Source organism: Herpailurus yagouaroundi, unplaced genomic scaffold (genome assembly GCF_014898765.1).
Source record: "Herpailurus yagouaroundi ecotype Mexico unplaced genomic scaffold, PumYag 159, whole genome shotgun sequence".
In the NCBI taxonomy this organism is placed as follows: Eukaryota; Metazoa; Chordata; class Mammalia; order Carnivora; family Felidae; genus Herpailurus; species Herpailurus yagouaroundi.
This window is the reverse complement of record NW_024412400.1, coordinates 32130161-32153380: the sequence shown is the minus strand read 5'-3', so window position 1 is coordinate 32153380 and position 23220 is coordinate 32130161. Positions and strand designations below refer to the sequence as shown.

The 23220-nt window shown below is 39.5% G+C and overlaps 1 protein-coding gene across 1 annotated transcript in view; it reads right to left on the bottom strand.

Annotated features, from left to right (window-relative positions):
* The window catches only part of PCCB (propionyl-CoA carboxylase subunit beta), an 86719-nt gene that overhangs the window by 35913 nt on the left and 27586 nt on the right, over positions 1 to 23220 (bottom strand). The window contains exons 6-8 of the mRNA XM_040481117.1: positions 6004 to 6112; positions 2834 to 2954; positions 734 to 815 (exon numbers count right to left, since the gene is read on the bottom strand). Of these exons, the coding sequence (XP_040337051.1) occupies positions 734 to 815; positions 2834 to 2954; positions 6004 to 6112 (312 nt within the window). The remainder of the gene's footprint in view (positions 1 to 733; positions 816 to 2833; positions 2955 to 6003; positions 6113 to 23220) is intronic.

The following is a 23220-nucleotide window of genomic DNA, read 5'->3' as shown; positions in this document are numbered from 1 at the left end:
CTCAAATGGTGCTCAACAAGCTGAAGAACTGAGCAATGAGGAGGAGCTGAATCTGGCCACTGCTGCTGGCTCATGCTGGTTCCCCCAAATACAGGAGAAGGGTAGCCGTAAGTCTGGGAAAGGTTGGAACACAGATGGCTCTTGGGCACATCAAGCAAGGACTGCTGAGAGCACAGCATGCACCTAAGAGTGTGCAGGAGACAATGGCCATGTCCCAGCTTGCCCCAACACTGTTTCACTTAATGATCCGGGAATCTGCCACACCGAGAAAAAGGTGGTACAAATGACTCTTATCATCCTCAGAACCACACATTCCCCCTCTAACTTGTCAAAGGATACCTTGTGTATCTCTAGAGAAACAAATGCCCTCTTAGGCATAAGATTCCAAAGATAACTAACAAAAAGACTCCCTGGTTTCAACTCCAGACTTTGGGGTCACCGACTCTTCTCCCTGCACCTCACAGTGCTGTCTAAAGACCCCTGAAACCTCCTGACCCAAGTGGCTCCTCCTACCCCCAGCCCTCAGGTCCAGGAGAAGCAGTAGAAAGGCTACTGCCACTATTTCTTCCTAGAACACACTAACGAGTGGCCCCTGTTCTGTGCCCAACCCTTGCTCTGCGTCTGTTGCCCAATGTTAAAGCCTGTGGATTTGGCATTTCCTCCATACGCCAAAGCACAGGACCATGGATGTGGCTGAGCTAGCACAGACAAAACCAGCAGATGTGGCACTTACAGAGTGTATGATGTCCACCATGTTGTAGGCTTTGGTCGATTCCAAGGGGACAATTGTGTCAAGCTCAGGAACCATACGGTCACTTTGGACAGAAAAAGAAGCAGATACAATCAACACAGGAAGAGCCATTTGCCTTCTGTGGCTGGGGGATGGGAGAAACGTGGGAGCAGAGCTGATTCTGTCCCTGCTGGGCTTGCAAAGTAGTCCCAAAAGATGCATTCCTTTCTTACCACCATATCAAACTGAAAGGAGTTTGATATTAACCCAAAAGATCTTTGTTTTCATTCAGAGGGAAGAAACGAGCTTATTCTCCTCAATGTGGTTCCTTCATTTATCCCCTCTGAATACCTCCTACATTCCAGGTACAGTATGGGGCACTACAGGACACTGTAGTGAACAAGACACTGTTCTAGCAAGTCCTATTCTCACTTTCTGAGACACTGAAAATAAAAGAACAAGGACTTGGAAATGCAAAGGCAGAGTTCTGTTACTCAACATTGTGGGTTCATATTCCCTGTTGGAAAATAAACCTGCTAAAGCTCCTTTTTAAAAAAGCAAAACTGGGGTGCCTGAGTGGCTCAGTCATTTAAGCATCTGACTCTTAATTTCAGCTAAGGTCATGAACTCATGAGATCCAAGTCCCATGTCAGGCTCTGCTCTGAGCACAGAGCCTGCTTAAGGTTCTCTCCCTCCCTCTCTTTCTGCCCTTCCTCTCTTGTGCTCATACTTTCTTTCTCTCAATAAAAAAATGAGATACAGTACATTTAATTTTTAAAAACTAAATATTAAAAAAGTAAAACTGTAGCCCCCCTTGTGGGGAAAATCACTGAGGACTAACTAGTCACCCAGGCTCATGGCGTTCTGCTTCCTCATGCACCTTTGTGGCTGAGCAGAGAGCCTGACAGGGCCCACACCCACACCACAGGAGGGCTCAGCAGCAATGTGTCACTCTCCCACATGCTCTCATCCCCTCCTGCTCATGCAGGCAGGCAGGGACTGTTCTGGCCCTGACATGTACAGCTGGGCTGAAGTTTGACTTTGGTAAAAGCCACATGCCTCAAGCCCAACTTCCCAGAGAACTCCACATAGGGGGATACTGGGTACAGCCCTACCAGATAAAGTCCTCCCTTATTTTTCATTTGCTACTTATACATACAGCTACTCTTGGATCAATGGAGAGGAGATATGACTGGAGCTAAGCAGGCTATTCAGTCATTCCTAAGCCCCTGGGCCCTAATACCTTCAAATGATGTCGTAAATTTTTCAAGAATCCCAAATAGTACAGTTGCTCAGAAAAGGACGCTGTGTCCATCGTTCTGGGCCTATGACCACCTTCCTTTTCAAGCCTACACATAATATACCACTGGTTAGGTCCCCTGAAGAGTGGGGCTGAGGCATGTGGAAGCTCAGGTCCATTCCACAGAACAGTGTCTAAAAATGGCTTCTTACTAGGAGACAGAATTCTAAGTTTTTTCTGCAAAACAAAGTCCAGGCCAAGTGAGTTTGAAGTAGTTGGAGTCTGAAGTTTGAATCTCAGAATGGAAACAGAATGGAGAAGAAAACAGCCAGAGATCTGGAACAATAGTTCCCCAAATGAGCCTCTGGCTCACTTGATAATGTAACCCCATGAGGCAGTGGCCCCAATAATAAGGAGAGAAAGTGTTTACTAGGTGGCCAACAATACACCTTCCCCTGGACTGCCCGGGCCTCTGGCCACAAGCAGGTGGGCATAAGCACATTTTCAAAAGGGCATGCTGTCTACATCATTTCACATTTCATGGCAGAACAAAAAATATTTCCAATTCTGGACAAATCAAGACTTATAGAACTGGGGGTGGGGGCACTTTTTACTCCCAAGTTATTTTTCAGATATTACAGAGAGGAAAAAAAATGAATACAAATAAAATTTTTCTTTTCTTTGCTCCTGTACCAAGACATGCCACCACCATGCCAACACCTAGGGGCCTCGCTGGCTCCACTCCACAATCCACTCCAAGCTGCCCAATAGGGCAGAGCCTGGAGGTGCTGCCAGGGCAGAGGAGCCAGAAAAGGGTAAGTCAACCTGCACAACGGGAGCTGGTGCCCTGGCCTGTAACTCACCTGGGATCATGGCATTCACGGATGGGAGCTGGGTCCTGGTTGCTGAGGGGCAGATAGTTGAAGAACTCCCGGAGATTACACAAGGCATCAACATCATTTTCAAAAGCTCTGTGGGCAACACCTGAAAAAAACAGAGGGGCTATAATAGGCCTAGACACCTGTCAGCCCACAGATGCTGTTTCGTGTCCACCTGCCACTCCTAGGGCATGTTGGCAGGAGACCGTAGTAACACCTCTGTGAGGATGGGATACCACACATCTTCAGGCTGACCTCCAATTTATGCAATCTGTTCCCTCTGCTCTGTACCCACACCTCTGCAGGGTCACTCTTTTCTTTATTCCCTGCAGCCCTCATGTGCCTCCCCATCCTTGTGGGAGCTCTCTTCATACCCTTCCCTGCAGCACTGGTCTGTCCATTTCCTTGTTTCCTGCATGACATCTCCTCTAGAATATCAGCTCTAACAGGGTAGAGAACAGGCCCATCTTAAACCACTATAGTCCCACATCAAGAATTACACCTCACTACAGGTCACTTAGCTTTCAATACAGATGAAAAACAAAAAAATAAAAGAATAATGGCTGGCACATAATGTCATGGTACTCAGCAACGGTGGAGGGGAAGGTGGGGAACCACCTGCCCTAGTGAGGAATGAAGCCATCATTCCTCAAGAATACTCTGAAATCACAGAACAGCCAAATAACGCCACAGACGGGACAAAGTAGGGCCAGAAACTCTCTCCCAGAATCCCTGCTTCCACCATTTCCCCTACCATCTCTTCTCACAGCAGCCAAACTGGGCCAGATTATGTCATGTCTCCAAACACCCTCTTGCTGTTCACTCAACATGCCAGCCACTTCCCTTCCTCAGGGCCTTTGCATTGCCTATCCCCTCTGCCTGCAGCTTTTCTCCCTTTGGTGTTCATGCAGTTAACTCCTTCAGATCTGCTCAACTGTTACCCTCACAGTGCGGCCTGCTCTTACCACCCTATTTCAAACTACAGCAACCTCAGGCCCTGTTCTACTTTTCCAGAGCACAGATTATCTTCTACCATACTATACAATGTCCTTATTTTAAGTTTATTTATGGTCTACATCCTGTACTAGAATATAACCCCATATGGGCAGGGATCTTTGTTTCTTTCACAAAGGTATTCCTAGCACATAGAATAATGCTTGACACACAGGCACTCAATGAATATATGCTGAATGAATGTTTCGTGTTCAACACAGAATTCTTTTATTCAAGAAATACTTATAAATTGGTGCAGTCACTTTGAAGGACAGCATGGTAGTTCCTCAAAAAGGGAGAGTTACCATTTGACCTAGAAACTCCACTCCAAGGGAAACAAAAACATGTCACACAAAACTTGTACATGAATGTTTACAGCAGCATGTTCACGACAGCCAAAATGTGGAAGCAATCCAAGTGTTTAAGTGATGAATGAATAAAATGTGGTATATTCCTACTCTGAAATATTATCCAGCAATAAAAATGAGGTACTGATCCATGCTGCAACATGGATTAACCTTAAAAATGTTATGCTAAATATAAGAAACCGCTCACAAAAGACCATTATCACATGACTCCTAGACAAAGGAATAGAAGGTAGATCAGTGACTGCCTAGAGATAGACTATTTGGGGGAATATGGGGAGCATATGCTAATGGATGCAGGGCTTTGAGGGGCAATAAAAGGTTCTAAAGTTGTGGTGATAACTGAAAAACACTAAGCACATAAAATCATTGAATTATATACTTTAAATGAGTATGTCACAAATATAAAAGGTAAACTGTACCTCAATAAAGCTGTTTTAAAAAGAAAAAAAATATGTATAGGTCTTGCTCTGGAGATATACAGGTGAATACCTCAGATGTCACCAATACTTAACATTATTTTAGATCCCAGTGAAAAAGAAAAACACCTGGGGTACCTGGGTGGCTCAGTCAGTTCAGAGTCCGACTCTTGATTTCAGCTCAGGTCATGATCTCACAGTCGCGAGATCAAGCCCTGCATCAGACTCTGCACTGAGCATGGAGCCTGCTTAAGATTTTCTCTCTCTCTGCCCCTCTCCCCCGCTCACACGCTCTAAAAATAAATAAAAAATACTGCTGCCATTTAAGCCCTGAGACAAGAGTGAGAGGACCAGCTGTGGGAGAATCAGCAATGAGAAGGTTCTGATTCTAGCTGTGCGCTGGAGACTGCTAAACAGAGCTGGCGGCTGAGGGAAAGGAATGAGTCAAAGTTGATGCCAACCTGAGGTGGGAGAGGAAATGTATAAATTGGTCACACTGGCTTCTCACTGCTCCTGCCTTCAGTTATACTGCTTCTGGTGTCATATACAATCCTTACACAACTTGGTGTCTTCTTCCAAGAAAATATGAAATTCCAAATATCACTCTAACAACAAATGTCTTCATTAATGTCAGGTTCATTCCCTGCACCAAATTCTATGCCACTCTACATAAACAATACCCTTTGTTTCAACGCCCATGTACAGAATAATCTTTATACATTTTGAATTCAGCATGTGTAACACATAACCCCAAAGAGGTGAAAATGTGGGCCATGACCATCACATTATGACTGTACCTGACCAAAAGCAATTGGTAACACTGCCATCTCAGACATACCCAACTTTTGATTAAAAAAAGTCACACTAGGGGTGCCTGGGTGGCTCAGTTGGTTGATCGTCCAACTTCGGCTCAGGTCATGATCTCACGGTCTGAGTTCGAGCCTCGTGTCAGGCTCTGTGCTGACAGCTCAGAGCCTGGACCCTGCTTCGGATTCTGTGTCTCCCTCTCTCTCTGCCCCTCCCCTGCTCGTGCTCGCTCTCTCTCTCTCTCTCTCTCTCTGTGTCAAAAATAAATAAACATTAAAAAAATTTTTTTTTAAAGTCACACTATTTTTTTTTGAAGGTCAAATGTTATAACCACCATTCCAGTTACTTTTAAAATTTTAAATAATATCAAAGCTTTAGTAGTAACTGTTTTTGTTTGAACAAATTTGAGCTACTAAATCTCTTTATTATTATATCTATAGTAAATATACCATACCACAGCCCTCTCAAATTCTCAATTAAGTGATATTTATTAAACATTATAACTATTCTCTTGGGCAGTGCCCGCTTCTCAGTGTTTAAAAACAGTAAGGTGAGCCTCAAGGCCTCTAACCTGACATGGTGGTATGGGTCCTGGCACCACCGAGCTCCTCCTGAGTAACATCCTCATTGGTGACAGACTTCACAACATCCGGGCCAGTGATGAATAGGTAGGAGGTGTCCTAAAATCAGAATTCCAAAAGAATCAGTCTCAGAACACGAGAGCTACATGGAGCCTTAGAATTTACACAGCCAAGACAAATGCAGAGAAGTTAGTGATGTGGGGACAGAACCAGATTAGGAGGTCACTCAAAGATACCTATCCAAACTAAAGACTCAAAGTTTCCTTGTCTCACTACCAACAAAATTGTTTTTTCCCCCAAATATTTTATTTTTCAGTAATCTCTACATCCAACATGGGGCTTGAACTCAGAACCTGGAGATCAAGAGTCGTATGCTCTACCAACTGAGCCAGCCAGGTACCACAACTAACAAAATCTTCACTGCACGGTTTTGTCTCAGCAAAATTATCAGCCATGTGGCTAACATTTCAGGGTCATTCATCTGTAAACACCTTAACGGGCAGCCTTATTCAGAGATCACTGGGCACCACCATTTTTCTAAAGCACTTCATGGGATTCTGTCCTTAAAGTCTAGGTACTATTATCACCCCCATTTATAAATGAGGAAACTGAGTCACTGTGACAGTATACAGTTTACCTAAAATTAACCAACCATCATAAGTGAAGCCATTTGAAGACCATGATAATCAATGCTTTAGTGTTTCAAGAGGGTGACAGACTTTTTAGTTTCTAATTTAAAGATGAAGGGAGGGGTGTCTGAGTGGCTCAGTTGATTAAGCATTTGACTCTTGATTTCAGCTCAGGTCATGATCTCATAGCTTCAGGAGTTCAAGCCCCACAACAACTCTGCACTGACAGCGCAGAGCCTGCTTGAGACTCTCCCTCTTTGTCTGCTCCTCCCCTACTCGCACTCAGTCTTTCTCAAAAATAATCAATAAAAAAACTTTTAAGATAAAGGTATAGTGTAAAAAACTTAAAAAGAATAGAACAGTAGAATGTAAGTCTATATCCAAGCCCTTATTTCCAGGCCTCTAATTTCCCTCCCCAAAGGCAACTACTATCAGTTTCTCTCCTTACAAAACATCCATACATATGTGAAGAATAATAGATAGATAGATAGATAGATAGATAGATAATCTGTCCTTTTATTTTCTTTCCAGTGTTCTACACAGTTTTGAATCTTCTTGAAAACCATTCCCTATCAGTATAGTAGGATACATATAATAATTTGTCACCTACCAAAAGTCATTTAGAATATGTCCAGTATTTTTTTTTTAATTTTTTTTTTTTTTTAACATTTATTTATTTTTGGGACAGAGAGAGACAGAGCATGAACGGGGGAGGGGCAGAGAGAGAGGGAGACACAGAATTGGAAACAGGCTCCAGGCTCTGAGCCATCAGCCCAGAGCCTGACGCGGGGCTCGAACTCACGGACCGCGAGATCGTGACCTGGCTGAAGTCGGATGCTTAACCGACTGCGCCACCCAGGCGCCCCGAATATGTCCAGTATTTTGCTATAACAAGCATTTCTACAGTAAATATCTTACTAGAGTCATCTCTCTCAGCTCACTGTTCATTTTCTTTGCCCATTTTTCTATTGGAAATTTGTTTTTGTGTACTGAGGAATTAGTCCTTAGACTATTATGTGTGTTTTATCAGTCTATTTTATGGATCCTTGGTTTGGAATGCTACTAGAAAGGTCTTTCTTCCCTATTCCACACAGACTTATAAATAAATGTTCACAGAAGTATTATTTGTAAGAGTCACAAACGGGAAAACAACCCAACATCCATCAACAGGTGAATTTCAAAATAATTATCCCAAGTGAAAAGAGCCAGCATCCACCCATTCCACCCCCCCCCCAAAAGGTATACAGTTTTTGTATGTTTTATACATGGAAAATGTCATTTTGTATGATTCTGTTTATGCAACATTCTAGAAAATGCAAATTGGTTTATTGTGATAGAAAGCAAATGAATGTTTACCTAAAGACAGGGCTGAGAGGTAGGAGAAATGGATTACAAAAATACAGGAGGAAACTTTAGGGGGTTGGTGGCTATGTTTATTATCTTGACCATGGTCATGGCTTCACAACTGTATACATGTGTCAAAACTCAAACTGCACAACTTAAATATGTGCAGTTCATGATACAATTATGCCTCCAAGTTGCAAAAATTGTGGGAATGCAAAGAGCCAAGAATATCCCATGCCACTTGAAGAAGAATAAGGAGGGACAACTTGCTGTGCCAGCATTTGTTATGCAGCCAGTGTAATGAAGACAGTGTGGTACTGGCACACGGACAAGCAAACAGAGCAAAAGAGCTCAATGAAACACTCTTGTATACAGACACTTGGTTCGTGATACACGTGGTGCTGCGGAGTAGGAAAGGACTTTTTTTTTATTTTCAATAAAAGGCTCTAGGTAACCATGCTGAATAAAATGAAACTAGCCTCTATTTCATACTATGCGTAATTTTAATTCCAACTAGAATTAAACATAAATGTAAAAGGCAAAATAAGCTTTTAGAAAACAAACAATCTTCATGACTTTGAGGATGAAAAAAGTTCTTCAAGAACTAAAACACATTACCCATAAAGTATAAATTTCACTTTGGTTCTCATATCAAAAGGACACAGAAGCAAACCTAAATGGACTCCCACTAAGAGAAAGGCAATTTGAGCATGAAAACAAATAATGCTAACAATGAATTAGAAACCACTGAGTAAAATAGGAAATCCATGAACCCACATTAATAATAAATCCATGAGGGGAGCTTGGATGGCTCAGTTAAGAGTCCGACTCCTGATTTCCAGTCAGGTCATGATCTCATGATCATAAGATTTGAGCCCTGCATCAGGCTCTGCATTGGGTATGGAGCCTGCTTAAGATTCTCTCTCCCTCTGTCCCTTCCCTACTTATTCACACACTAAGAAAAAAATAATAATAAATCCATGAAATAAACAAATGCCCAAGAATATAGGGCTCTTCCTTAGAGATGGATGACAAATGGTACAGTTGATAAATATCAATTTTGTGAAAATTCGTTTGGACAAGTATCTTCAAAAGATGCTAAATCAAGGAGGAAAGTATAATGTGGAATAGCATGCTTGGATGATGTCAAAGTATCTCCCAATGACTATTAATTAGTTACCAAAAAAAGCCCAAAAACAAACAGTAACTATACCACAAAGAAACCAAATAACACCTTCAATGAATAGTGATCAAATTAATATTGCCAGTGAGGGGAAGATAGACATCATTTGTCTCTAGATGTGATCAACTGACCAAGATACATTGCTTATGTAGCAGACAGACTGGGTTACCCAACCTGAATCTAATCATAAGGAAACATCAGATAAACACAACTGAGGAACAACCTAATAATTTGTTTTTGTAGCCTTCAAAAATGTCAGCACCTTGACAAAATCTGAAGAAATGCTCCAGATTAAGGGACATTAATAGGATAGGACAACTAAATGCAATATGTGATCTCCAAATGGATCCTGCACTGGAAAAAGAAAATGATATAAAGGACATCATTGGGACAACTGACCAAACCAGAATCTGAATGGTAGACAAAAAGTATTACAAAGGTAGATTACATATTGGGCACACATAAAACAAGTTTTAATAAATTTAAAAAGATGGGGCGTCTGGGTGGCTCATTTGGTTAAGCTTCTAACTCTTGATTTCAGCTCAGGTCATGATCTTACAGTACATGACATCAGGCCCTCCATTGGGCTCAGCACAGACAGCGTAAAGCCTGCTTGGGATTCTATCTCTTCCTCTCTCTCTCTCCCCCTGCCCCCTCTCCAAATAAACAAACATTAAAAAAAAATGTTTTTAAGATGATAAAACAGTTTTTAGTATTGAAATCACAATGAATGAAACTAGAAAAAGAAGAAGAGCTGGAAAATTCAAGTATGTGAAAATTAAACATCACACTTTTTAAAAACCACTGTGTCTCCCTATCAAAATAACACCAGCATTCTTCACAGAGCTAGAACAAAGAATCCTAAAATTTGTATGGAACCAGAGAAGACCCCAAACAGCCAAAGCAATCCTGAAAAAGAAAACAAAAGCTGGAGGCATCACAATTCCAAACTTAAAGATCTATTACTAAATTGTAATCAAGACAGTATGGTAGTGGCACAAAACCAGACACAGAGATCAATGGAAAAGAATAGCGAACCCAGAAATGTGCGCACAAACATATGGCCAACTAATCTTTCACAAAGCAGGAAAGAAGATCCAATGCAATAAAGACAGTCTCTTCAGCAAAATGGTGCTGGGAAAACTGGACAGCGACATGCAGAAATATGAACCTGGATCACTTTCTTACACAATACACAAAAATAAACTCAAAATAGAGAAAGACCTAAACGAAAGACAGGAAGCCATCAAAATCCTAGCAAATACCTCTTTGACCTAAGAGGCAGCAACTTCCCACTCAACATGACTCCAGAGGCAAGGGAAACAAAAGCAATTAACTACTGGGACATCATCAAGATAAAAAGCTTCTGCATGGCAAAGGAAACAATCAGCAAAACTAAAAGGTGATGGAATGGGAGAAGATATTTGCAAATGATATATCAAATAAAGGGTGAGTATCCCAAATCTATAAAGAACTTACCAAATTCAACACCCCCCCCCCAAAAAAAAACCCAGTGAAAAAATGGGCAAAAGACATGAATGGACACTTCTCCAAAGACACCAGATGGCTGACACATGAAAAGACGCTCAACATCACTCATCATTAGGGAAACAGAAATCAAAACCACAATGAGATACCACCTCACACCTGGCTAAATTGAGCAAGTCAGGCAACAACAGATGTTGGCAAGGATGCAGAGAAAGAGGAACCCATTTGCACTGTTGGTAGGAATGCAAACTGGTGCAGCCACTCTGGAAAACAGTATGGGTTCCTCAAAAATGAGATATAGAACTAACCTATGACCCAACAATTGCACTACTAGGTATTTATCCAAAGGATATAGGAGTGCTGTTTTCAAGGGGCACATGCACCTCAATGTTTATAGCAGCACTACTGACAATAGCCAAAGTATGTAAAGTGCCCAAATGTCCATCAACTGATGAATGGATGAAGAAGATGTGGGGTGTGTGTGTGTGTATACATACACACATATACATACATGCAATGGAATATTACTCAGCAATCAAAAAGAACAAAATCTTGCCATTTGCAACAATGTGGATGGAACTACAGTGTACTTTGCTAAGTGAAATTAGTCAGAGAAAGACAAATATTATATTACTTCACTCATATGTGGAATTTAAGATACTAAACAGATGAAAATAAGGGAAGGGAAGCAAAAATAATATAAACACAGGGAGGCAGACAAAACATTAAGAGACTCCAATACACAGAACAAACTGAGGGTTGTTGGAGGGGTTTTGGTTGGCGGGATGTGGCTAAATGGACAGGGGGCATTGAGGAGGGCACTTGTTGGGATGAGCACTGGGTGTTATATGTAAGTGATATATCACTGGATTCTACTCCTGAAATCATTATTGCACTATATGCTAACTAGTATGTAAATTAAAAAAATAATAAAAGAAAATAAACTTAAAAAAAAGAGTGTCAAAGAGAAAAATCAAGTGAAACAGGAAAATAGCCTGAGACAAACTGAAGTGAAAACACAACAGGGAAGAAAAATCCCAAATAACATAACTTCATACCTTAAGGAAAAAAGAAGAACCAACTAAATCCAAAGTTAGCAGAGATCAGCACAGAGATACATGAAAAATAGAAAAGCAAGATATAGATAGATATATACACACACTCCTCAAGGGAACCAAAAGTTGATTTTTCAAAAAGACTGGTAAAAATGACATATCTTTTGCTAGGTGGACTAAGAAAAAGGGACTCAAATTACTAAAATAAGAAATGAAAATGGGGACGTTACTACCAATTTTACAAGAAATAAAAATAAACACATACATACACACATACATACATAAGAGCCCTATGAACAATTCTACACCACATTGGATAACCTAGATGAAATGGACAATTCCTGGAAACAACTTACCAAGACTAAATCAATAACAAATGGCTTCACTAATGAATTCTACCAAACATTTCAAGAAGGATTAAAACCAATCCCTCTCAAATACTTCCAAAATAATTAAAGTAAATGGAACACTTCTTAAGGCCCAGCATTACCTTAATACCAAAGCCAAAGACACTACAAAAACAAACTACAAATCAACATCCCATAGAAATACTGATGCAAAACTACTCAAAATAATGACAAACCTAACTCGACATTTTAAAAGAATTATACAAGACCAGAATTTTTTCCTGACATGCCACTGCGTAAAACAGCATAATTTTTCCTAAAAATATTAAAGAGAAATAACATTTGATCCAGTAATTCCACTCCTAGGTGTATGCCCCAAAAAACAAACACAGGGATTCAAAGAAATGTTTGTACACCAACATTTGTTGCAGTATTATGTGCAATAGTCAAAAGACGGAAACAGCTCAAGTGTTCACTGACCAATGAATGGATATACAAATGTGGTGTATCATACAAAAGAACACTAATAAGCCTTAAAAAGGAAGGCTGATAAAAACTAAAAGGCAACCGACAGAATGGGAGAGGATATTTCCAAGCGACATATCAGATAAAGGGTTAGTATGCAAAATCTATAAAGAACTTAGCAAACTCAACACCCAAAAAACAGATAATCCAGTGAAGAAATGGGCAAAAGACATGAATAGACACTTCTCTAAAGAAGACATACAGATGGCCAACAGACATATGAAAGAATGCTCAACATCACTCATCATCAGGGAAATACAAATCAAAACCACAATGAGATACCACCTTACACCTGTCAGATGGTAAACATTAACAACTCAGGCAACAACAGATGTTGGCGAGGATGTGGAGAAAGAGGATCTCTTTTGCACTGCTGGTGGAAATGCAAACTGGTGTAGCTACTCTGGAAAACAGTATGGAGGTTCCTCAAAAAATTAAAAACATAATTACCCTACGACACAGCAATTGCACTACTAGGTATTTATCCAAGGGATACAGGTGTGCTGTTTCAAAGGGACACATGCACTCCAATGTTTATAGCAGCACTATCAACAATAGCCAAAGTATGGAAAGAGCCCAAATGTCCATTGATGGATGAATGGATAAAGAAGATGTGGTATATATATACAATGAAGTATTACTTGGCAATCAAAAAGAATGAAATCTTGCCATGTGCAACTATGTGGATGGAACTAGAAGGTATTATGTTAAACAAAATTAATCAGAGAAAGACAAAAATCATATGACTTCACTCATATGAGGACTTTAAGAGACAAAACAGATGAACATAAGGGAAGGGAAACAAAAATAATATAAAAACAAGGAGGGGGACAAAACATAAGAGACTCTTAAATATGGAGAACAGAGGGTTACTGGAGGGATTGGGGGGGGGATGGGCTAAATGGGTAAGGAACATTAAGGAATCTACTCCTGAAATCATTGTTGCACTATATGCTAACTAATTTGGCTGTAAATTAAAAAAAAAAAAATTTTTTTTAAAAGGAAGGCTGATAAATGTTACAACATGGATGAACTCTGAAGACATTATGCTAACTGAAATAAGCCAGTCACAAACAGACAAATGACATATGATTCCACAAATTCACAGAGACAGAATGGTACTAGGAGTAGCAGGTAATGGTAAGCTAGTGTTTAGTAAGTACAAAGTTCCAGTTGGGATAGATGAAAAAATTCTGGAGATAGATGGTGGGGATGGTTGCACAAAAATGTGATTGCACCTAATGCAACAGAAATGTAACTGAAATTTACCACTGTAAACTTTTTTGTGTATTTTACCACAATTCTTTTGAAGTACTGTGTCAGTGTTAAACTCCTTGAATAACTGGTTGTGTAAGAAAATATCCTAATTCTTAAGAATTATATACCAAAGCATTAAGCAGTAAAGAGACATGATATGTACCACCCACTCACAAATGGTTAAGAATTCTAGGGTACCTGAGTGGCTCAGTCAGTTAAGCATCTGACTCTTGGATTTTGGCTCAGGTCATAATCTCACAGTCTTGAGATCAAGTCCCTCATAGGGTTTCGTGCTAGGCATGGAGCCTGCTTAATTAAGATTCTCTTACCCTCTTCCTCTGCCCTTCCCCCACTCACACTCTAAAACACACACACACACACACACACACACACACACACACACACACACAAATGGTTAAGAATTCTGCAAGTATGAATTTTAAAATAAAGACTTTTCAAAAAATCTGTTTGAAAGCTAGCATTAAGAGGAGGAAAATTGCAAAATCACAGCATGGGAGAAGACAGGTACAACACAACTGATAAAGAACTTATATCCAGAACATACAAAGTACTCCTAAAAATAAGAAAAAAAAAAAACCCACAATTTTTAAAATGGGCAAGATAGGGGTGCCTGGGTGGCTCAGTCAGTTAAGCATCCAACTTCGGCTCAGGTCATGATCTCACAGTTCGTGAGTTCGAGACCCGCATCAGACTCTCCACTGATGGCTCAGAGCCTGAAGCCTGCTTCAGATTCTTGTCTCCCTCTCTCTCTGCCCCTTACCTGCTTGTGTGCTCCCTCGTTCTCTCTCAAAAATAAACATTAAAAAAAATTTAAATGGGCAAAATAGATCAACAGGCATGCCACAAAAGAAGAAACATGAGAAGGTGCTAAACCTCATTAGTCATGGAAATGCAATGAGAAATCACACCACATGCAAACTGGCATAATTATATTAATAAAGGTGCTGGCAAGGATGTGGAACAAGTGAAATTCTCAAACATTACAAAGAGAATGTAAACTGCTGCAACCTCTTTACAGAAGAGTCAGGCATTACCTAAAAAAGTTGAAGGTATGTACATCCTATGACATAACTGTGCCCTTGAGAACCTAAAATCGAGATACAACTATAAGAAGGCTTATATCAGCATCAATGGAAACGGCAGAAGTCTTTAAACACAAATGGTAGTAGAATGAATAAGTTAATATACTACGGAGCTATTAAAATGTATGAACTACATTTACGAAGAATATGGATAAATCTTAAAGCCAACGAGTCACAGCCATATACAAAAGAATGAACGAAAGAATGAATATCCTTTCACCTTACATGAAGGTCAAAATAAGCAACACTAAACCATGATTTTTAACTGTAAATCAAAGCAAATAAAAAAATTACCATAAAAGTTGAGGTAATAACTCTGGACAGGATGAATGGAGACAATAATGATCAGTAAAGGTAATGGGAGCAGGACTCTGGCGACCATTTCTTGATCTCAGTGTTATTTATGTGGATTTGTACTTTGAAATTGCTGAACTGTACATATTTCACGTACCTCGCTAAGTATGAGACAATTAACAATGCTCAAAATTTTTTAAATTAAACAGGTGAGGAGGCAAAGAAGAATCAGGGAGACCAGTTAGAAGGATTCTGCAATAATCCAGATGGGATGCTTGAATCTAAACAGCAGCAGTGTAAATAGTAAGAAGTACACAACAATCTGATTTTAAATTACATCCTAAAGTAGAGAGACTATGATTTCGAACTGAACTTAGCTTGGGACAGAAAAGGCGGAGTTAAAATACTGCAATGTTTTTGTTTTTGTTTTTACCTGAGCCAGTGGAAGGCCATTTACTGAGATGAGGAAGGCTGTCAGAGAACACTTTGGAGGAGGCTTGTTAGAGACCAAAACCCATCAAGTTTGAGACACCACTAACGTTCAAATGGAAACACTGGTAAGCAACTGAGTATGTAATTCTAGAGTTCAGGAGTGTTTCATTCCTGAAGACACAGATAGGAGAGTTGTCAGCATAGAGATGGACATTTAAAGTCTTAAGATGGGGGGCGCCTGGGTGGCGCAGTCGGTTAAGCGTCCGACTTCAGCCAGGTCACGATCTCGCGGTCCGGGAGTTCAAGCCCCGCGTCAGGCTCTGGGCTGATGGCTCAGAGCCTGGAGCCTGTTTCCGATTCTGTGTCTCCCTCTCTCTCTGCCCCTCCCCTGTTCATGCTCTGCCTCTCTCTGTCCCCCAAAAAATAAATAAACGTTGAAAAAAAATAAAAAAAAATAAAGTCTTAAGATGGGATAAGATCACCAAGAGAATGAGAGAAGAGACAGAGGAAGAAAACCAAAAGACCATGGTACTTTGATGTTTCAGAGGAAGGAGTGATTAGGTCAAACGCTAAAAAGTCAAGTAAGATGATGACTGAGAAATGTCAAATGGATTTAGTAATGCAGGAATCTCTGGGGTCTCTGATACAAAAAATTGACATCATGGGTGACCCTGAATAGAGTAATATCCATTTCATCATAAACTAGCTATCCAAGTATACTCAGATCTATTTCTCAAATCTGTTCCTCTGGTCTACTTACTTACAAGTTGATTAAACAGTTATTTTCACTCTATATTTTATTACCTGGCAGGGCTAGCCTTTCATTACACTTCTTTCATGGACTGTCTAGTCCTTTAAGAAAAAACAAACAAACAAAAAAACCAATCTGTTAGCATTTTTACTGTAGTCGCATTAAATACATGACATACTTAACATATAGAATAGTTAAGACCAGATGATCAGTTATCGAGGACAAAAGAAGGCTGATGGCACCAATATGCAGACATTAAAGAAAGTTCTGCAAGTAGAGGATGGGAGTGCTTATGATAACAACACATAACTGAGAAAGCATACAAAAAAAATCCAGAAATCAGTATCATTTCTATACACTAACAAAATATCTGAAAAAGAAAGCTAGCACATCCACAACAGCATCAAACATAAAAAAATATTGGAAATAAATTTAACCAGGATGCTCAGGTGGCTCAGCTGGTTAAGCATCCGACTCCGGCTCAGGTCATGATCTCGCAATTCATGGGTTCAAGCCTGTCGTTGGACTCTGTCTCACAGCTCAGAGCCTGGAGCCTGCTTCAGGTTATGTGTCTCCCTCTGCCCCTCCCCCACTCACACTCCATCTCTCTCTCTCTCTCTCAAAAAATGAATAAATGTTTAAAAAAAAAAAGAAAGAAAATTTAACCACAGAAGTGAAAGATCTAAGCACTGAAAACTCTAAGACTTTGGTGAAAGACACAGAAGAGAACACAAATAAATGGAAGAGATCTCAGGTTCATGGATAAGAATACTGTTAAAATGTCCATTCTACCCAAAGCCCTCTATAGATTCAATGCAATTCCTTTGAAAATTCCAGGGACATTTTTGACAAATAGAAAAAAAAACATCTAAAGTTTGCATGGAACCAAAGACCCAGAACAGCCAAAGCAATCCTGACAAAGAAGAATAAAGCTGGAGACACCACACTTTTTTTTTTTTAATCTTTATTTTTGAAAGAGAGAGAGAGAGAGAGAGAGAGAGACAGATGCAAGTAGGGGAGGAACAGACAGAGAGGGAGACACAGAATCTGAAGCAGGCTCTAGGCTCTGAGCTGTGAGCACAGAGCCCGACGTGGGGCTGGAACCCACAAACCACAAGATCATGACTTGAGCTGAAGTTGGACACTTAACTGACTGAGCCACCCAGACGCCCCTGGAGGCACCATACTTTCTGATTCCAAACTATAATGCAAAGTTACAATAATAAAAACAGTACGGTAATAGCATAAAAACAGACATACAGACCAACAGAACAGAATCAAGAGCCCAGAAGTAAATCCTCATATATAATGCCAACTAATATTGACAAGGGAGCCAAGAATACTCAATGAGGAAAAGACATTTCTTCAATAAATGATTTTGGGAATACTGGGTAAGTACAGGCAGAAGAATGCAATCAGACCCATATATTCGACTGCTCACAAAAAATAACTCAAAATGGATTAAAGACTTAAAGACCTGAAACCATAAAACTCTTAGAAGAAAACATAGGGAAAATGCTCCTGGATACTGATCTTGGCAACAATTTTATGGATAGTACACCAAAAGCAGAAACAACAAAAGCAAAAATTAATAAGCAGAACATCAAACTAAAAAGTTTCTGCACAGCAAAAGAAAATCAACAAAATGAGGGGCGCCTGGGTGGCTCAGTCGGTTAAGCGTCCGACTTCGGCTCAGGTCATGATCTCACGGTCTGTGAGTTAGAGCCCCACGTCGGGCTCTGTGCTGACAGCTCAGAGCCTGGAGCCCATTTCAGATTCTGTGTCTCCCTGTCTCTCTTTGCCCCTCCCCTGTTCATGCTCTGTCTCTCTCTGTCTCAAAAATAAATAAACATTAAAAAAATTAAAAAAAAAAAAAGAAAATCAACAAAATGAAAAGGCCATCTACTGAATGGGAGAAAATATTTGCAAACCATGTATGTGAAAAGGGGTTAATATCAAAAACAGTTAAAGAATACCTATAACTCAATAAAAACAACAAAAATCAAAAATGAAAACTATGTGAGGTGAAGAATGTGTTAACTAACCTTCACAATATATGCATGTATCAAGCTATCACATTGTACACTTTAAACTTACAGTGTTATATGACAACTGTATCAATAAAGCTAGAAAAAAAATTTTAATGAACAGAAGATCTCAACATTTTTCCAAAGAAGACATACAAAAGGTCAACAAGCATATGAAAAGATACCCAACATCACTAATCATCAGGGAAATGTAAATCAAAACCAAAAAGAGGTATTGCCTCAACCTGTTAGAATGGCTATTATGGAAAAGACAAGAAATAACTGTTGGCAAAAATGTGGAGAATAGGGAACACTTGTGCACTGCTGGCGGGAATGTAAATGGATACAGCCACTATGGAAAAACAGCAGGGAGGTCCCTCAAAAAATTAAAAATACAATTATTATATGATCCAACATTTCCACTTTTGGGTATATATCCAAAGGAAACCATCAGCAAAACTACAAGACAACCTACTAAATGGAAAAAGATATTTGCAAACAACATATCTGATGAAGGGTTACTAAAGAACTGATACAACTGAACACCCTAAGAACGATACAATCAAAAGATGGGCAGGAGACATGAACAGATAGTTCTCCAAAGACTACATCCAGAGGACCAACAGACACATGAAAAGATGCTCAACATCACTCATCATCAGGGGAATGCAAATCAAAATTACTACAATGAGACCTTACATTAAAGGATGTAGAGAAAAAGAAACCCTCGTGCATTGTTGGTGGGAATGCAAACTGGTGCAGCCACTGTGGAAAACAGTATAGAGGTTCCTCAAAAATTTTTTCAAAAAACTACCCCATGATCCAGTAATCATACTATCAAAGAATATGAAAACACTAATTCAAAGGGATACATAACCCCTGTGTTTATTGCAGTATAATTTACAATAGCCAAATTGTTGAAGCAACCCAAATGTCCACTGATTGATGAATGGATAAAGAAGATGCAGTGTGTGTGTGTGCATGCGTGCGTTCATGTGTGTGTATGTGTGTGTATATATATGTATGTGTATATATATGTATATATATACTATGAAATATTATTCAGCCATCAAAAAGAATGAAATCTTATTATTTGCAAGAGCTAGAGAGTACAATGCTAAGAGAAATAAATCAGTCAGAGAAAGACAAACACCATATGATTTTACTCACAAGTGGAATTTAAGAAACAAAACGAACAAAGAAAAAAAAAGACAAACCAAAACACAGACTCTTAACTATAAAGAACAGATGGTTACCAGAGGAAGGTGGGTGGGGGGATAGGTGAAATAGGTGAAGGGAATTAATAGTACACTCATCATGATGAACAATGAGTAATATAAGGAATTACTGAATCACTGTATTGTATACTCAAAACTAAGATAACACTGTATGTTGACTACAATGGAATTAAAATTTTATTTTATTATTTTGAAAGAGAGAGCATGTGTGCCTGGGGTAGGGTCATGGGGTGGGGGGAAGGGGTGGGTAGGAGAATCCCAAGCAGGCTCCACACCCAGTGCAGAGCCCAACATGGAACTCAATCCCATGATGATGAGACAACGAGCTGAACAGAAATCAAGAGTTGGATGCTTAACCAACTGACCCACCCAGGTACCCCCGGAATTAAAATTTTTTTAAAAAAGGAAATGAAATAAGCACCTCAAAGAGATATTATTTGCACTCCAATGTTCACTGTAGCATTACTACAATAGCTAAGATACAGAAACAACCTAAGTGTCCAAAAACAGAAAAATGAAGAAAATAAGAAACGCACATTATTCAGCCATGAGAAAAAAGGAAATCCTGCCAATCTGTGACATGGATGGACCTTGAGAGCATTTCACTCATGGCTTATTATTATTAGCCATGTATAAATGCATATGCTAAATGAAATAAAACCAGAAAGAGACAATGTATGATCTCACCTATGTGTGGAATCTAAAAAGCTGAACTCCTAGGGGTGCCTGGGTGACTCAGTTGGTTAAATGTCTGACTCTTGATTTTGGCTCAGGTCATGATCTCACGGTTTGTGAGATCCCACACTGGACTCGGCACTGACAGCAAAGAGCCTGCTTGGGAATCTCTCTCTTTTTCCTCTCTCTGCCCCTCCCCTGCTCGCTCACCTGAGTGCCCTATCTCTAAATAAATAAATAAACAAACAAATATTCTTTAAAAAGAAGCAAAAAATCTGGATTCCTAGAAACAGAGTAGAATGGGAGTTACCAGCAGCTGGTGACTGGGGGAATGGGGAGGGAGGTACTGGTGAAAGGTATAAACTTGCAGTTATAAGATGAGTACGTTCTGGAGATGTCACATACACTCAGAGTGACTCTTACTGTTAATACTGTATTATACACTTGATAATTGCTAGGAGAGTAGATCTTAAATGTTCTCACCATAGAAAAGAAATGGCAATTATCTGAGGTGATGGAGGTGTTAGCTAAGTAACACTACAACGGTAATTTTTTTTGCAAAATATAAGTTTATCAAATCAACACATCATACACCTTAAACTTATACAATGTTATATGTTAATCATCTCTCAATAAAGCTGGAAAATAACCACAAAGAAAGAGGGAGAAAGCCATGTAGAATGAAACCCAGCATATACAGTGAATGGAATAGCATGAGATGACAAGGGACACCAAGACAGCCAGAGAGGGGAGAGGAGAGGCCAGAGACAACAGAGTAGAAGCAAAGGGAAAGAATGTTGCTAACACATGGAGGGAAATGCATGCTAAAGATCACTTACAGTGACACAGAAATCACTGATGACCTTTAAAAAAACAGGTTTAGTGGAGTGAGGGGACAGAGCCAAATTGGAATGTGTTAAGGAAAGTGGGAAGATAGGAATAGGGCAATAGCCACAGGGAGATACAGACTAGGGGAGGACTTTTGTGTTAGTTTTTGAGATAAGAAATACCTGAACATGGGTTAGTTCTGATGGGAGGATCCAGTACAAAGGGAGAGGCTGAAAACAGTAGATGAAAGAGAACAAACAGAAGTCTGGCTACTGAAAAAGTGTGAGGAGTCTTATTACACAATGTGCATGAATGTAGGGAGAGCGGGAGAGAATGTCCTTAGCCAAAAGAATTGACACCTCTGTTCCTGGCAGGGAGAAGAAGGCTGGGTTAGCTCAGATAGGTATTGTATATATTGACTGAGTGGGCAAAGTATAGGGAATTCTGCTTTGTTCAGGAAGAGAAGTGGTCATCTTCATTGTTAAAACCACCTCTGTTGAACATACAGATTGCTTTCAATCCATCAAGAAAAACAGAATATCTGGATCAAAGTTTCAAAACTTGTCAATTCCTACTGCCAAACTACCCTTGAGAAAAAAAAGTGTTCCTTATTTACATTCCCTCATTTACATTGTTCTCCTCATACTAGAAGACTAGCTTTTCTCCCCATCCTACTCCCAATCAGTCTTGGAATTTATTTGCTCATTACTGTTAAATGTATTTTATAAAGAAAAACTAATTTTTTTAAAATGTTATCAAGTTCAAGTATAATGCAAGTTCTTGTATAAATGCAAGTAGGCCTGATTTAAAATTAGAAATATCTTGATAAACCACTAGCCAGTTTGGTCAAAAAGAAAAAGGAAAGGACCCAAATAAATAAAATCAAGAGTGAAAGAGGAGAGATCACAACCAACACAGCAGATATGCAAACAATACTATTGTGAATACTATGAGCAACTATATGCCAATAAAATGGGCAATCTGGAAGAAATGGACAAATTCCTAGAAACATATACACTACCAAAAGTGAAACAGGAAGAAATAGAAAACTTGAACAGACCCATAACCAGTAAAGAAATTGAATCAGAAATCAAAAATCTCCCAAAAAACAAGAGTCCAGGGCCCGATGGCTTTCCAGGGGAATTCTACAGAACATTTAAAGAAGAGTTAAGATCTATTCTTTTGAAGCTGTTCCAAAAAATAGAAATGGAAGGAAAACTTCCAAATTCTTTCTATGAAGCCAGCATTACCTTGATTCCAAAACCAGACAGAGACCCCACTAAAAAGAACTATAGACCAATTTCCCTGATGAACACGGATGCAAAAATCCTCAACAAGATATTAGCCAAATGGCTCCAACAATACATTAAAAAAATTATTCACCAGGACCAAGTGGGATTTATACCTGGAATGAAGGGCTGGTTCAATATCTGCAAAACAATTAACATGATTCATCACATCAATTAAAAAAGGACAAGAACCATATGACCCTCTCAATAGATGCAGAGAAAGCATTTGACAAAATACAGCATCCTTTCTTGATCAAAACCCACAAGAAAGTAGGGATAGAAGGATCATACCTCGAGATCATAAAAGCTATATATGAACGACCCAACATTAAATCATCCTCAATGAGGAAAAACTGAGAGCTTTCCCTCTAAGGTCAGGAACAAGACAGGGATGTCTACTCTCGCCACTGTTATTCAACATAGTATTGGAAGTCTTAGCCTCTGCAATCAGACAACACAAAGAAATAAAAGGCATCCAAATCAGCCAGGAGGAGGTCAAACTTTCACTCTTCCCATTTGACACAATACTGTATATGGAAAACCCTAAAGATTCCACCAAACAACTGCTAGAACTGATTCATGAATTCAGCAAAGTTGCAGGATATAAAATCAATGCACAGAAATCGGTTTCATTCCTATTCACCAACAATGAAACAACAGAAAGAGAAATCAAGGAATCAATCCCATTTACAATTGCACCAAAACCCATAAAATACCTAGGAATAAATCTAACCAAAGAGGT